Raw genomic sequence first — 17,670 nt, forward strand, 5'->3', positions numbered from 1 at the left:
CTCCAGATGATTTGTGCTGTGTTGCTTGCCAATGAATCTCCTTGAACCCTTTGTCTGAGGGATGTGGACGTGTCCAATGGCATGTTATAGGTGATAAACTGGAAAGTCTCAGGGTGTTCAGATTGACAACAGCATTTACAAAGATAACACTACAGAAAAACATGAGTTTAAAAAAAATCATCACTAGGCTTTTTGATGTGGGCGTTACAACAATGAGTAAGACTCTTACCGCGTTATTGAGCAGCGATAAACTTATAAACCAGACACACTGCTTGTTACTCTTCCCACACCCACTAAACCCGCTTTAAGTCAATGAGAATGTCTAACGTTGTGTTTGGAAACTGTACGGTAAATATGTCAGGCAACATTGTTGCTTAAGTGGGGTGAACCATTTAATGGCGGTACAGGTGTGTGCGTCTCCGGAATGGCCTAAAGAAGCCGCAGGGCGGTGCTCCGTGGGAACAGTGTGAGCGGGCGCAGCTCAGAGAGACCAACTGTTAGGAGGGCACAGCGTCAGAACCGGAAAAGGAGCCGTTCCCATTAGCCGGTATCCGTATTTAGCGTAAAGCACCCCGTCCTGTCCAGTGTGCGCCAGTGTCGTAGCGACCGAGCGCTAGCGTTAGTTGTGACCGTACCAGCAGCCTGTTAGCCCTTGCTACGGGACGAAGTTAGCATCTAGCCTAGCGTATCTGTTTCTGCAGCCTGCTGACCCGGGTAGAGCTTCAGAAATGAGGCTCAAAGTTGGATTCATTATACGGAGTTTGCTCTTCATTGGGACCTTTCTTGGGTTGTTGGTGCTGTGGTCTTCTCTGTCGCCGAACAACAACGATGAAAATCCATTTGGAAAACGGGTAAGTTGACAACATCAACCAAGTTAACCTAAAGTAGCCACGGGGAAACTGCAAAATCGATTGTCAGCCCATGCGAAATGAATTACGGGGATAAGGACTGAACATGAAAGCAGGATCTTGGTAGCAGATGTGTGTTTTCAGTAGTAAAAACATCATTCATAATAGAGCGAAATGGTAATATACCCATTCATCTGTGGCTAGCTCTACTAGCTAGCTACATCAGTTGTCATGGAGACTTGTTCGTTGCTAACAAATAACAGCTACCGACGCTAACCTAGATACTCTCTTCTCATGTAGTATGCTTTGTAAATATTTTTATTTAACACACCAGTTATATATTCTGTCGTTTAATACTATTTCAGTACCTCTATTGACATGTTGCCGTTATCATTAGCTGTTCTGTCCTTAATCAAACAGGATACATATCCGCATATGTCACCATGTCGGTGGCATGCCTCCATTAAGGCGGAACTGTCCCGAAAGTTGAATATCACTTATTAACTTCGCAGAAAGTATTTCGACGAAGAACATTGGCAACTAGACCGGAAATGTGTCCCGGCTAACATTTGCTTTTGCATCATGACGAGAAACTGTCGATGTGTAATGCCGATGAGCGTTAGTTTATTTTGAGGATCAGATAAATGATGTGCTATCAACATATGGAGGTAGATATTATTTATAACATATTCTGAATACATACTCCCATCATATAATAAGTAGCCAAATCTATAACGATCTAATAATGTAATAATAAACTATACTTAACTTACTGTTTAGTACTACTTGTTGAGTTGAGTAAGTAACATTGAGCAGGTGTAGAGTGCATGCTTGCTGTGTTACCAAGAAGAACAGATGTCATATGACATACTGGTTAAGAAAATTGTGAATAAAAAATGTATCGTAAAAGAAGGAAATCGATTGTTATCTCTACCCAATGTAATTGCTGTTTTTGGTTAAGTTAATTGGTGCCTCTAAATTACACGTAGGTGTCGATGTGAGTGTGAATGGTTGTTTGTTTCTGTGTAGCCCTGCGATTGGCTGGATGTACCCGTCTCTCCCAATGTAACTGGGATTGACTCCAAAATGTTTGTGTCCTAGTAAATGTCGGGTAGTACAACCAGTAAATCAGGTAGTGAAACGCCAAGTGATTTCATTATATGAATGGTCATTTGAAGCAATATTTTTTTCTATTACAACATTTTTGAATGTTTAAGTGTTTAAAAAAAAACGTATATAAAAGTATCATGAAAATGGTTTGAACGTGTATAACATCTTTAAAGTAAAGCGAAAGGAGAAGGTATATGGAGGCCATTTTGAATTTCACATCTGAGTCTTTGGCTTCTACTATCGAGTGCTCCAAGCAGAACGTGAACGTAAACCTCCCAGCACTGATGAGGAGAATGTTGTCAGTCTAGATGCAAAGTACCCAGAGCATTGACAACCCCGCAGAGAGCAGGAAGCAAAGAGGGCCAAGTTGCGCAGTAAAATTAACAAAATGAAAAACATAAATGGAATCTTATATACCAACATAGAAAGATTGAGGAGAAAACATTCCAAAAGGAAAAATCAATACCTAAAGAGAATATACCACGGTTTGCAAAGAAATTATCCACTCTGAGAAAAGGCCAAGCTGTTGACTTCCTGTCGTGGTGAGAACAGTCGCTTACTGTCAGGGAGACGGACTATCCCATACTGTCCTTTCTTTGTACGCAGCCAAATGTGTCACACATGAACACATGTGTTTTATGATAAGAAGTTCAAACTCTTGACCGAAGCTCTCAAACTCATATCAGAACCGTTTAAGATTTCATAAAGACATCAGTGTATGTGAATCAATGATGGTATACCGCAAAATTGCCATATGGAGGGAATACAACTTCAAGGAATAGGTAAGCAACCAAAACGGAGGCAATATGTTTTCAGTTTGTCTCTCCCTCGACCTATTCTTGGGGGCTCACAGTCTCAGGAAATTCCCCTCAAATTTAACATCAATGGCCATTTAGACTCCACAATGTACTGTTTATACGTTTTAAGGTTAAGGATACTGCGACCTCAACAAACATTGTTATTTCAATTAGCACAACAGTAGGTAATGGTTAAAACAACGAGTTGGAATGTGCACGTATAAACATTGTGTTATTACTCTATTACTGCCAGGGGTCCAAAATTCATCAAGTCACCTTTTGTAGAAGCACAATAGTTACTCAGTCAAACGGTGAATGTGCTAGTTTTTTAAAACCAGATAAAGAAAGAAAAAAATGATCTTTTAAAGCTCAAACTTGTGTCAGGTTTGTTGTCTGCTCTAATTAATCTTCCCAAATGACACATGCAGCTGTTTTATTGCTAATTTATTCCTTGTCCCAGCCTTGTAATGGCTGTATTATATTCTAATGCAATGTCAATAATTTATATTGTGTAATATCCCTCCCATACAGGATAATGGTGGGCTGCCCAAAGGAGACCACCAACCTGATCAGTTTAAGCCTGTGGTGCCCTGGCCTCATGTGGAAGGGGTGGAGGTTGACCTCAACTCCATCAGACTCAAACATGGTGAAGAACAGCTCCGTTTTTAAACATCCCATAAACAAACCCAGCTTCTACATTCTTGAGAAAAATACTTTTATAAAGTGTTACCTGCCATATTATGTTTACAAGCGGTATACGTTTGACTTTTATTGGAAAGGAGTGTTTGCAAAGTAGGTAAATGAGTGGTTTCGCACCATGGAAATGTATGTATATACATATGTGTTTTAACATACTTATCGGATCTCTTTATATTGTATGTATATTTTTATCTTATTTTCTTTTATTTTTTAAATCTATTTTATTTTTATATCTCGCACCAATCACAAAAGACAAATTGCTGCATGTGTAACATACATGGCAATAAATGGCTTCTGATTCCGATTCTAAGTAAATGCAGGCTTGAACACAAATATCAGGAAATGTTTGTTTATGATTTGTTTACAACATTCTCTCATATAATGGTAATAATGTGCATTCTCTGTCAGAAGAAACAGAAATTTAAGATCTGATCAACTTTTATTTTATACATTTTATCTCCAGGTCTACAAAAATCTTAAAAAGCATGCAAAACGCACGTCTGTTTCTGAAACTAGTGACCTGATCTGTTTTGTAGAAGGGAGGCAAATACCCACTCCAGGTCTAGGTCTTTTCATCATTATTTGATACTTTAGCCAGTATGATGGTGTAACGGATATTAAATTACAGTCTTTGGGGTATTTAAAGTTTAGAGATGTACTTTATTAGTCTGCAGGAACCCGGCTGTACAGTACATCTCGCTATGGATAAAACAATTTGTTTTATTTGTTGAAAATAAGGTCAAAAGACATTACATACAGTTTAATCAGCACTTGTACATTGTGGTATTGTGTCATCTTTTGGTGTTTGGTTGTATCTAGGGGGGGTCGACGATGGCTATCATCCTGACCAGCAGCAGAACCAAAAACAGGTGATCCAGCAGCAGTATGTGACATTCAAGCCCCACAAACAAGGCCACACCAGCCCCGTCCTGAAGAAAGGTATCCTGGGAAACTTTGAGCCCAAGGAACCCGAGCCTCAGGGTGTCCCTGGCGGTCCTGGAGAGGGAGCCAAACCTTTTGTCCTTGGTCCAGAGTACAAAGATACTGTCCAGAGTTCAATCAAAGAGTTTGGCTTCAACATGGTTGCCAGTGACATGATCTCACTGGACAGAACCATTAGTGATATACGCCATGAAGAGTAAGTACTACTCTTTACACTAATCACAATTCTGCCGCTTCTACTGTGTGTGTTTTTGTTGGAATGCTGTTTCAGCATTCCAAGCTTTATTCTTTAAATCTTTATTCAACATATATTTATTCTTCTTCTATTTCTTCCATGCCACCTTTCAGCTCCTTCACATTTACAGCTATTAATTGAATTAATATAAATCAATATTCATTTTTATTGTATTGTGAAATCCTCCTAAACATTTTCAACTATTTAAAACAAATCAAACTTTTTTATATATAAATCAATTAATATCACTGATTATGTTTCATGCATTTTTCAGACCGTTTCTGAGATTTACATTGGTGTGTATGTGGAAGGCTAGAGTGGAGAGCAGCTTCAGAATCTGGTTCAAAACATATTAATATTTCCCCAGCATTGCTTAAATTTTCACTTTTCATTCTTGGATCAAATGATCCAAAAGACTTACACATTTGACCTCAGCCCCCCAGAGAGCGAGACAAATCTTGTGGCATATTTCTCAGAGAAAGCAGAAGTTTTTGAAACTGCCAATAAAGTTGTGTTTCTGGCCCTACAGACGTATAAAGGATATCCCTGCGTTCAGCAGAGTTTGGGGTTTCAAAAATTGTTTTTGGGTGATTGGATTTATAGTTTTGCACAGGCACACTTTTCTCATCCAGGGCAAAAGGGCAGGTTGAGCTTGAGTACCACTAGGAGTCTATCTGTGCACGTGCTTGGTTTTGCATCTATGTTGACTTATTCAGCTGATTAGTGCAAACTTGCTTGCACCCCCCTCCCCCCCCTCTCTCTCTTTTATTTATATGCATGCATGTATGTCTGTACAGTGTTTCCCACAGATCCAACGTCAATGTGTGGGGGCTGACCCGGGGGGGGGGGGGGGGGGTACGACAAACATCATCGCTAGATAGAACTATACACCATTCACACTATATACAACTCCCATAGCTGTAGTACACATTTCACACCCTACGCTACCTGTTGATACAGCCTACATGCGCATGCAAGTCTGTTGAAACTTCTGTTTGAGCAACGGATTTTACGGGGCTTGCTAAAAATAGACATGCAAGACAGACGCTGTGTGTGTGTGTAACAACTAACAAATTGTAGCACTTATATTGTACTTATAACACCACTCATATAGTAAATTGGCTTATTTGATGAAATTGCACTTTCTTGTTTCTTGTTCTTCTGAGTTTGTACCCCTATGGTTGAACGCACTTAAGTCGCTTTGGATAAAAGCGTCAGCTAAATGACATGTAATGTAACTGATACTACTATTACTACTGCTAGTGTTTCTACTGCTATTAATACTAAAACGGCTCCTCCTACCAGTAGTCGTACTAAAAATACTGATTAGTAGAGTCATAAAAAAGAGCTATTGAGTCAACTCAGACCATCATCTTGCAAACCCCTCCCTCTACTTCCCTCTCACTCTTACTCTCTCTCTCTCTCTCTCGATGTCCACCTTTATCGCTTTCTTAATCCCTTTCTCTGTCTCACTCGCTCCCTCTCTCGTTTTAACTCATTAACTCTCTTTCTCGGTTTGTCCATCTCTCTCTCTCTCTCTCTCCTTTTTAGTCTTATTCATTCTAATACTACTATTATTACTACTACTAGTAGTACTACAACTGATACTACTTCTTCTAACAGTACTATCAGTAATTCTACTGGTGTTACTACTTAAACTATTACTACTACTACTATTAGTACCAAAAATACTATTACTACTAAAAGTACTATTACGACTAATAATTCTATCCTACATTTTACATGCCTGTATTTTCTTTCTGTATTTTTTACCACCACATGCGTCCTGAGTGATCCAATCTCAAATGGTCGCAAGATGCATTGAGCAATCATTGAGGTCTCGTTGCTCATTGTGCTCGTTGCTTATGTGTCACCCACCCAGAGAGGGAATTCACAACACCTAGTGTAGCCGAGGGTTATGTAACCCCTATACTTTATGAAGGTAATAAAATGATAATATGGAGGGACTGAACTAATACAGAAAACACTTTATATCTCCCACGGTTTCCCTTCTGTCCTTTGACAATGCAATCTCTTAACAAATGCTCTGCGTCAAGAAACTACACAGGTGTTCCAGTGCTCTGCACGGGTCTGACACCTGCCCTTCCGCCGGCCTACTGCCATCCGCGGCTTTCTCAATCTGTGTTTGGTGGTTGTGCAGTATTCACATCCTCTGGAATCACTGTATCAACTCTGGGAAACTTGTATTTAATGTTCATAAGATACAGCCAAATTCACGTATATATTTGATATTGCTACTGCTGTTTCCTGCTGGTTAACAACAGTTATGCATTTAGTCTTTGCAAACAATTTTGTTGATGTTAACTTATGAGAAAGTGTTTACTTTTGTTTTATGTGAAGATGCATTATAGTACCAGTTGTGAACTGATACAACACTAATTTAACTGGCATCAACTTGGCAAACACCCATACACATACAGACAGAAGGTGTGGCTTGTACACACCCTACTAAACAATCTTCTTTTAAGGTTTTAAGTGTCTTTCACATTACATGACTAAACATGTTCGCCATCCCACACACAGCGTTTTCAGAAAGTAACAAACACCTGCATGTTTTTCAGGAATATTTAAGTTAACATCCAGCAGCAAACTGAAAGAAATAAGTGTACATCCATCCTTTTCATTAAACCGATGTGGCCTTAAATTAATAAGTCAGCGTATTCCACGCCCTATACAAAAAAACAGCAGTTGGAACAGTGTTTTCCCCTAGGTCAGTGATTCCCAAACCTTTTCTGTCAGGTCCCCTTTTAGAATGAAGGGACATTGTTAAGCCTAGTTTATGCTTCTGCGTTTTCAGAGTGACGCAAGGACACGCTAACGCAAGACCCCCTTGCAGCAGTGGCGATGCACTGGGCAATAAAGTCTATGAAAAATAAATAAACATACCAATGACTTCCACACACAAAGACGTGACTCTCTAGGTCGTATTCAACAAAACACGTTACTCCGCCTGTTGTTCTGGAGGTGAATTGCTCTGCAACACACGCAAGACTTGCTGCAATGAGGCACCTACAGCTGGGTGTGCTGTGAGGCATTCTGGGGGGCTGTAGTATCTGGACCGGCGCCCATCTTGGGGTGGGGCAGCTGATCCAGTGTGGGAACGTAGCAGCCTTCTGCCACCCCCCCTCCCCCTTGTGATGCCACAATACACATGTGTCTAATGCACACTCGCTCCGCATCTGCCAATCTGCTTATTGCCCCCTCTCAGAGCGCTAAACACTCACAACAAAATCCTGACTGTTTGTTGTCCTGGCTCCTAAATGGTAGAATGACATCAGGATAGCAGCCTTCACCACGATCTCTCTCAATCAGGACGAACTCCACCATGGATTCATCACTATTTGTTTTGTTTTGCATTGGCGAAAAAACATTTGCAACTTCCAAACTCAACTGACACAGTGCAGATAATAAAGAACACACCTCACTGCCCACTACTCAATAGGCTTCTCCACCAACACATTGTCACACTGCACTAGATGGATGGCTGTTTCACTGATTCTTAACATGACCAAACCTCCTATGGGTGACCGCCTATAAGCAGCGCCATTCCTAATGGTGACCCGTAATGCATGAGTTTAACTCACCAGCACTTTGCCCTCTGTCTCACCTCTCCAGGTGTAAGTACTGGCACTATGATGACAGACTGATGACCTCCAGTGTGGTGATAGTCTTCCACAATGAAGGCTGGTCTACACTGATGAGAACAGTCCACAGTGTCATCAAGAGGACTCCCAGGAGATACCTGGCTGAGATAGTCATGATAGATGACTTCAGCAACAAAGGTGGGTTTGCTTTCCTCACATACTGTATTTGAGTGTGTTAAAATATGTAGCGTAGCTGCATTGTGATAATCTCTTGAATACTTCCACACCAACACACAAAGATAAGTAATTTTAGAATTATGACCAGTGTCTCACTGTATAGCTGTATACTCTTTCTGACCTCTGTCAGCAAAGTGAAGTCATATTTTTCTAGTTATTAACTGCTTTTTTTTATTGTAGCTGTCACTTTATTATTTTCAGGTGTCAAACAATTACCTCTGTTAGTGGTTTACATAGTAAACTGTGATGGTGTAAGATGATATTGTGTGTGTAGAGCATCTGAAGGAACGCTTGGAGGACTACATCAAACAATGGAACGGTCTTGTCCAGCTCTTCAGAAATGAGAAGAGAGAAGGACTGATCCAGGCCAGGAGTATCGGAGCGAACAAGGCCACTAAAGGACAGGTATCCAATCATGATGCTTCAGCTGCTCCTACTGCAAATGTTGTCACCAGTGTGTGAATATTTCATGTAATCGATTACTCTACCTTGAAAATGTACAACATTCCAGATACAGTTTCTATCCTTGGACCCTTAGCTCATACTAGTTGAGAAACACTAAGCCGGTAGCATTGATCCGACTGACACCATGACAACAAAGAAACACAGACATCCAAGTGTTTTCTTACCTAGGTGCTGATCTACCTGGATGCTCATTGTGAGGTTGGAATCAACTGGTATGCTCCACTCGTTGCTCCAATTTCAAAAGACAGGTAACGCTCCCACACACACACACTTGTTAAGCATACATGATAAGGGCAGTCAATTTCGTTTGACCTTCTAAAGACCTTCTAAAAGCTAACATCCCCCAGAGAAGACTTATTCCAGTCTTGCATTCTATCTATTAAACCATAAGGAATCTTTCCCTTTACATGTTTTTCTTTTTATGGTTGGCAGTCATTTATAGTGTAAACGGGAAACCCTGTTCTAAAAATGTTTTAGTTACTATTTCTTTAAACAGCGTTTCAGTAATCCATTGTTAGTGGGTGCAGGCATGCACATGGCAGCTTTTACACACTGCATCATTTTTCATGTCCTATACCTCAATATGAGATATAAGACCTGTGCTCTTACCTTTATTCTAAACTAAAGGCTCAATCGGATACATAATTAACACTGTTTACCCGTACTTTTCATCCAGTGGTGCAGATTCATGGGCTGCTTGTATTTTACATGTGTGTACATGCATCAACATCAGTTGTTCCAGATATTTCACTGCAGTAAGTCTGCTTCTGCTTTCAGCTGTAACAGAGTACTAACGCACTGTTGATGCAGGACTCCATGCATACATCCCCCTGTGAAGACACACTAGAGATTTTGAATATCTATCAACACAACATCCTGTATTGCAGGATGCACCAACTCCAGGCTGTATGTACTGTTTATGCATCTTGCCCGTTCCCAGGAATGTTTCTCTGATGTGACAAAACTGAATGTGTTTTGTATCATTTGGAAATGGTACAAGACACATGATACGCATTACTCATTCTCGTTTTACAGGTTGGACAAAATTCCATCAATTTCTATTATCACCTGTCATTTTACTAAAATGTTTTTGTCATGACAAGACTCCCATCATGACTGTAGGCTGTGAGGGCAGTTCATTAACACTGTACCGTTCTTTGAATGAAGCTTGTGTGTAAGGCAGTTGGAGAGCAACCTTTTTGATTGAAGGGAAAACCGATGTGGGTTAAGATGTTCAACCTTGATAATAGTGGAATCATCACACACTCTCTTAATGGGGATTTCCCCAATCCTGCAAGCACTGGTACGGCATGGTGACCCGTAGTGATCCAAATCCGGGTCGTGCAATCAGTCAAAATGATGGACGCAGATATTTTTGTCATTGTTAAAAGAATTCAGTCAGTATTGTTTTAGTTAATGTAATCTTGGCTTCATATCCCAGCTGTAAAAGTTACATCTTTAACATTTCAAACAGGTCATGGAAAGGAAACGACCTTATCAGTACGGTACAGTAAGGTTTGCGTGTGTGTCTTTGTTCGTATGTTTGTAGGACTGTGTGTACAGTACCACTAATAGACTATATAGATGGTAATGAGTACAGTATGGAGCCTCAGCAAGGTGGAGACGAGGACGGCCTGGCTAGAGGAGCGTGGGATTGGAGCCTGCTCTGGAAGAGAGTACCGCTTAGCCAGAGAGAGAAGGCCCAGAGAAAACATACCACCCAGCCCTACCGGTACATTCACCGCAGCCAGCATGCTAACACTCATCCCTGTTCTGTTTGTTTTCTCCACATCCCATCCCCTCCATCCCACCTGTCCTATTTTCCACTGTACTTCGTTCTGTCCCCGACACCCCACTCAATGTCTTTGCATTTTACTGGCACTGCTGTCCGTATTTGTCCGTTTTCTTCCTTTTCACCCCTACACTTCGATCCCCTTGTATCTTGTATGCATGACCCCACCCCCACTCTGTCAGAACGGTGTGTACCGTGCCTCTGATCGACTCCATACACGGCCAGAGGTTCACCATCGAGCCCCAGGGTGGAGGAGACGAGGACGGCTTCGCTAGAGGAGCCTGGGATTGGAGCATGCTCTGGAAGAGAGTTCCACTGGGAGAAGCAGAAAAAAAACTCAGAAAAACTAAGACTGAGCCATATAGGTACAGAAAGCAAATCCCTACTGACTATTCTGGATAGTGTCATCAACACAGAAGACAAACATATCCCAACTAACCCCGGTGCTAATGATATGTCTGTCATTAAGACTACCATAACTAACTAAATGTATCTGGCTGTCTGGCCACCGTCCGCTTCTATTTAATAGAATGATTGGTTCTGAATCTAAAAGCAGAGAGGCGGATGGTTTTGGGTTAGGACCTTTTGTCGGGTCTACAGGATTTTCTGGTGTGAATTGGGTTCGGACTGGGGCACCATCACCCCCACCTTTTCCCATTCACTTTCATTCATCATTTCCTGTCATTCCTTTTTTCTCTACTTTGCTTCTGCTAATTTGCTTATTGTGTATAGACTTTGTTTCTTTGTCAGACTGATTTTACGGGTTGTTATTACTACTGTAACAGGCTACATTTTACATGCAGAACATTCATATAGCACCAAAGTATGGGCTTTATAAAACAAGTAAAGTAATGTCATAGACATGCTCTGAATACAGAAATCTGTCCTTTTTAATTGTAGGCAATGTAAATGCCAAAGGTTGAAAATAAACTAACTCTATAATACGTGATTTTCAGACCAACCTTAAATTTAAGAAACCTTTAGTGTGAGGACTCACATTTTTGAAGTATCGCATTGGAAACCTTTTCTGCTGCAGAAAAATATATTTTTTACGTTTTTTGAAGATGGCCCTCGCCTTTTGGTCCCACTAGTGGATTACAGCTATCTATGGCCTATAGCACCGACTTCTGCCCAAATGACGTAGCCAGGTGTCTTTGGCTATTTTGCGACAAAGGCTCCTTTAAAATTAGTTTGACAATTGAATGGAAACATGGCTTGTGATGCACCTGTTTGAGTGTGTGTTTCGGGATGTGTCTGTTTTTATACCTGCAGGTCTCCAGCAATGGCCGGTGGTCTCTTTGCTATTGAGAGAGACTTCTTCTTTGAGCTCGGTCTGTATGACCCAGGACTGCAGATATGGGGAGGAGAGAACTTTGAAATATCATATAAGGTAGACATGGAATCGGCCCATTTTATACAGACTGACGCTGAATGGCCACATAGCGTTTGGACTAATCTTCATCTTTATATTTAAATATACTGTGTGTGTGTGTGTGTGTGTGTAATTATATATATATATTATATTATATTATATTATATTATATTATATTTCTGTTATCTGTAGATCTGGCAATGCGGTGGCCAGCTGCTCTTTGTACCCTGCTCTCGTATTGGACATATCTACAGACTTCAGGGATGGCAAGGCAACCCTCCACCGGCACATGTTGGATCGTCACCCACTCTAAAGGTGGAGCCGCTTATGCTTTGTTCTGTGTAGATTCATGTCTAAAACTCTGTAAACCCCAAAGACAGAAATATGCACATGCATTACTTTGATCATATTTTTACATTTTTAATGTTTCTGTTGGATCATGTTGATCACAAAATGTGTGCAATTATACAGTACCAGTCAAATGTTGGGACACTCAATTTGAATCAATATAGCTCATCCACTTTTACCTAGCAACCTTGGAAAAAAACAGAACGTAAATTATTGAGTTTACAGCGGTCTAGACAGCTTCAAAGTATTGGAAAACTAAAGATCGTAAACAGGAGGAGTTAACACGATACCTCCAATGTAAAAACCTTTATGCATTCAACTTTCAATGGCATTTTGCAATACTTTGGGTAGACTGCACACACTCTATACATCTATATGTTTATTAACCCAAATAAACAGTTACTATTATTATCAGCATTATATTATAGCTCAGAAAGCTAAAATGTTTATGTCATATTAACTACAATACATGTTTGTCTACAGAACTATGTTCGTGTGGTGGAGACATGGTGGGATGAATATAAGGACTATTTCTACGCCAGCCGTCCTGAAACTCTCACTCTGGCCTACGGAGACATCAGTGAACTTAAACGCTTCAGGTATAACTAACAAAATATGCATAAAGGCTGAAAAAGCCATCAATGCAGTGGCGTCTTTTCTCTGGCAAGTTTGATGTCCCTAAGCTAAGAGGCACCTAATTCAGCTGCATGCTGCTGGAAATTCTGCAAAAACTCCAAATTAAAGGTTCTGTGAGCAAAAACATTGAAAAAAGCAAACTTAAAGTTTAAGTCAGAGTGTCAGAACTCTAACCAAAGTTTATTTTTACTACATTTTTAAAACATGAGTGTCACAGATAGATGGCCCGTGTTGTTGACGTTGCTTGTATTTATTTAATTTACATTTACATTTATTGCAGAACACCTGACATACTTCAAAATATATGTTGTACAGCCGCAACTTGATAATACTCATCTGTAAAATGGAATGAACTTGGAAAAACATTTGACTGTCTAAAATCATGATATTGGAAATATGGAAATTATCTGTATTTGTCTGTTTTAGAAGAGAAATGTTCTGTGTAGAAATGTACACGCATACAGTAATATCTAGTTTTAGTTCTCCAGTTCTTGTCTGCTGGGGAATTGGTCATAGTGAATATTTGAGTGAAGCTGAGCCAAACTCCTTGTAATCTCACATACGTTTGGCACGCATCTCCCAAGTTGCGATAGCAAGTTCATCGGAATTGTCTCAAACTGTCTGTACCCATCGGGAATCGTGTGCTATTATGGGAATAAGAGCAATGACTTACGGTTTTCCCAATATAAGCACATTTGGAGCTCCATTGGAATGAATGGAGTACAATGTGTGTGGGTGTTAGATAAACCCCCCGTTTACTCTACTAGTGTAAGGTAGGACTGTTAGACCAGTGGTAAGGCATTCCGCTTTGGATGTGGAGGACCCGGGTTTGAATTGATACGGCGGGGGCCGATAGCATGACGCTAATATGGCGCTAGCTAACATTGCACTAGTAATAAAAGGACCAACTGCTGACAAGTGGCTAAAACAGCCAGAGTAAAATGGGTCATGTCTTTAGTTTAGTTTAGACACAGTGAAACTGTAAACTCACTGTTTGTTTGTTTGTTGTTTTGTCAGGGAGGAACATCGATGCAAGAGCTTCAAGTGGTTCATGGAGGAAATAGCATATGACATTCCACTGCACTACCCGTTGCCTCCTAAAAATATAGAATGGGGGGAGGTAGGCTTACACACACACACATATTTCTGTTTCTTTCATGTTGTTTGAAGCTTGTTTGTGAAGTTTGCTGTGTCTTTAGGTTATGTATGTGCATCCTGTGTGTGTCTGCATAGATTCGAGGCTTTGAGACAAGTTACTGTATTGACAGTATGGGACACACCAATGGGGGGAATGTGGAAATAGGACCATGCCACAGGATGGGGGGAAACCAGGTAATCCTAAAAACAAACACACACACCTCATGTGTCTCCTTTTGCTTGAATCAGTCCAGATGGACACAGTCATGATCTGGTTGGGTTTGGTCTCTGATGAGCATGTTTTCCAGAGAATAGACAAACAATATGCAGCCCTGTCTTATTTACCTACTTCAAGACGAACCAGTCCTTTTCCTTTTTCTGCTCATATCTTAACTTGCCATGCTCTGTTAGAAATCAGTGGTGCCCTTCTTGGTTTGAACTCTGAAAAAACAAATTAGCAGTAGTTGTTTTGGTTAGACATGGTTTTAAGTTCTAATACTTAAGTCTGCAGTATATTAATTACTGCAGCGTAAACTCCGTATGTGTCTGTGTAGTTGTTCCGCATCAATGAAGCTGACCAGTTGATGCAGTATGACCAGTGCCTGACGAGAGGAGGGGATAACTCTGCTGTTATCATCACACACTGTGATCAGAAGCAGCACAATGAGTGGAAGTACTTCAAGGTGAGACACACACACACACACACACACACAAATGCAAAACATCTCTTCAGTGCTCTACTCAGCAGTGGGTGCTAACCGGAAAGGATGAGAGCACACTCAAATGGATACATTGGAAAGTAGAATAGAAGTGATGGAATGAAGAAGACTTAATCCACTCTCTCTTTCCAGGACCTCCATCGGTTCACTCATCTAACGACAGGTAAATAACTATCTGCAATTTTTGTGGAAGTGGAATGATGATTAGCAAGTCTTCATTTCAAACTATTCAAACTATCAGTCAGTGGTGGTGTCATACTATCAGTGTTGTCTATAGTCATTTCACTTTGGTTTGTACATACCCCGTTACACACATTAACATTAATCTTCTGTATGAACCCAATAGGGAAATGTCTGGACCGCTCCGACCTGCTGCACAAAGTCTTCACATCAGACTGTGACACCAGTAAAACCACGCAGAAATGGGAGATGAACAACATAGTGGCTGTCTGATACTCAACATCCCGCACAACCCTGGCAGCATGGTGGGAAATCTGGTGACTGTACAAGGGGGGCACACACACACACACACCAAGAAATACAACCATTATTTTAGACGTATATCAAACCGATACTGTCCTTTCAAAGAAACTATTTGGGGGATTTTTAGCAGTCAGTGTCACCTCCAACATTGATACTGAGTATTGACTATACAACAGCTTGAATCCCAAACTGTTGGTTGGTACAACAGTTTATGACACCATGGGCACTCCAGATGGCAGCAGAAGGGCTATTTGCTTTGGAGGCTGATGCTGTGGGTTCTCGCAAGGACTTATTGGACTAACACTGAACTGTAAAACCGTTTAGGCTCTGTCTCCTTCCTTCAAAGCGGTTCTGTTCACCCTGTTTATCCCTTATTTGCTCTTTTGGGCTCTCCGGTCTTTTATAAACCACTCCATTCATTGAGTCCTTTTTATTGGTGGAGGATGTGTTTACACTGGCTGGCATAATGTTTGCTTTGGTCTGCAAGTCAGGTTGAGATGTCTTTCAGGCTTTAAAGGCACCTCAACAAATATGGGTGTCCTATCAGGGTTGATGGTAAATCTAGTCTATTGAAGCGATACGTTGTTCAGTGAATGCCGTATTGATCATCATCGTAATTCCTCCCCCCGCTGCTCTCGGTTGTCTATTCCACTTTATCTTCAGAATGCTGAGGTTCTCCTCTGTAAACCTCTCGTGCATAGTAGTGTACATAGTCTCTGGCTTGACGTCCTCACCAACATCCAACCCGCTGAATAATTCAGTTTCTGTTGGCATGGGTTTTCATTTGAACAAAACTACCACGAGTAGGTTGGTCTTTGCTCCGGGCACCTCAGATTCTGGAGGATCCCCGCCAGCTCATTCATGGAGCTTTTAGGCGAAATTTGTGTGTGAATTGTCTAGTTTTCAGTTCCCCTTTTGGGACAGAGGATGTCTCATGTGTACAGATTGTAAAGCCGGAACTGATTTTGCCGCTGTGAAATGAGCATTCACTGTCAGTATAGCAGAATAGGAATGTATCTCTTAGGAACCACACTATTTACCATCAACATTGATTCCCTGGAAACATACAGAGAAAAGCAATCAGTGGTTTCCAAAAAAACACATTGAGGTCCATTCCTGTTGTTTATTGCCTGAATATGCTTTCAAATGCACAATAGCATGACCACAAATAACTGTCCTTTTCTATTCCATTGGTTATCCTTTAGTTCTATTAATATCTCTATCTGCTCAAATCTAGTTTTACCAGCTTCTACAGATAAAAAGATACTGTCGAGAAACGTGGATGGAGAGAGCATCTTTTTACTGCCTGAGGACTTATGAACTGCCTGCCTTACTGACTGTATTGATGAGTAATTACAGTAGCTGACTGACTGTGAATAACTGATGGTGGGAAAATGAAAAGGTATATACCAGGTTGTTGGGTGGGGAACGATACCAGTGCAAAATGCACAAATTATGTTAGGGAAAAAAACAAATGAAGATGTGTGTTTTTTTTGTTTTGTTTTGCAAGGTAAAGCGGGTTTGGTGAGTGGGTGAAAATGTATGCAATGTTTTGTACAATGTAAATATATTCCTTTGTAAAGATGATCATAATGCATTTTTAAGGGCCTTGAATGACGTTGTAAATATCTAACTTAAAGCAGAAATGTAATATGGGCTGAACTATGGATGATTAAGCAAATAAAATAACAGATTTTTACTACTATGACTACTACTTTTATTGTGTTCTTTCTTTCAACAACCTGGTCCCCCTGGTCTAACGCATGTGCTCACTCACAGAGTGCGAGCCTAGTGGACGTTTTAGGAATAGCAGCTACTTTTATAGAAATGCAATTTATGTATTTTTGTAGTGATGGCAAAGTGAAGCTTTCTGAACCAGTGAAGCTTTCCAGCCAATTGTATCGGAAAAGGTTCATTCATTCAATGCATCGCAAACTCTATGATGACTTCTGCTGTTGAAAACTTGTAGTGCAAATGTATCGAATAGCCTACTAGTATATTTTGGCCCAATCTGATTATGAAAAGTTGAACCAATAAATCATCTAATAAACAAATGAATTGAATGAATGAATTGTGTCCTTGTTTGTGTATTTCAATTCTCTGTACATTGGAAAGAAGTGGAACAAACACTTATCTATGTCTTTCTGCACCTTTGTGCATATGTGTTTGTGATCATACTAGCAGAAGAATTAATAGTATATATATATATATATATATATATATAAATGACTTGTATGTAAGAAAT

The 17,670-nt window shown here is 40.4% G+C and overlaps 1 protein-coding gene across 2 annotated transcripts; it reads left to right on the forward strand.

Annotated features, from left to right (window-relative positions):
• The first annotated feature begins 301 nt into the window (after positions 1-301).
• On the forward strand, positions 302-17,127 carry galnt7 (UDP-N-acetyl-alpha-D-galactosamine: polypeptide N-acetylgalactosaminyltransferase 7). Of its 2 annotated transcripts, none has more exons than XM_040185970.2 (15): positions 302-851; positions 3,287-3,401; positions 4,274-4,592; positions 8,268-8,434; positions 8,748-8,878; positions 9,107-9,186; positions 10,913-11,095; positions 12,003-12,120; positions 12,295-12,417; positions 12,934-13,049; positions 14,104-14,206; positions 14,320-14,418; positions 14,778-14,906; positions 15,075-15,105; positions 15,289-17,127. In XM_040185970.2, the coding sequence occupies exons 1-15, from the start codon at positions 729-731 to the stop codon at positions 15,393-15,395; spliced, it is 1,944 nt and encodes a 647-aa protein (XP_040041904.2). In that variant the 5' UTR covers positions 302-728; the 3' UTR covers positions 15,396-17,127. The 2 variants fall into 2 exon arrangements, with proteins under 2 accessions (XP_040041904.2, XP_040041903.2); XM_040185969.2 differs by lacking the exon at positions 10,913-11,095 and adding an exon at positions 10,488-10,670 and having other exon boundaries at positions 303-851.
• Positions 17,128-17,670: the final 543 nt, after the last annotated feature.

This window comes from Gasterosteus aculeatus, chromosome 9 (assembly GCF_964276395.1).
Source record: "Gasterosteus aculeatus chromosome 9, fGasAcu3.hap1.1, whole genome shotgun sequence".
NCBI classification, from domain to species: domain Eukaryota; kingdom Metazoa; phylum Chordata; class Actinopteri; order Perciformes; family Gasterosteidae; genus Gasterosteus; species Gasterosteus aculeatus.

Coding starts and splice junctions, on each gene's coding strand:
- galnt7 (XM_040185970.2), top strand. CDS start 729: ATGAGGCTCAAAGTTGGATTCATTATACGGAGTTTGCTCTTCATTGGG. Junction 3,402..4,273: donor CTCCATCAGACTCAAACATG/GTGAAGAACAGC, acceptor GGTTGTATCTAG/GGGGGGTCGACGATGGCTAT. Junction 9,187..10,912: donor GCTCCAATTTCAAAAGACAG/GTAACGCTCCCA, acceptor CCACTCTGTCAG/AACGGTGTGTACCGTGCCTC.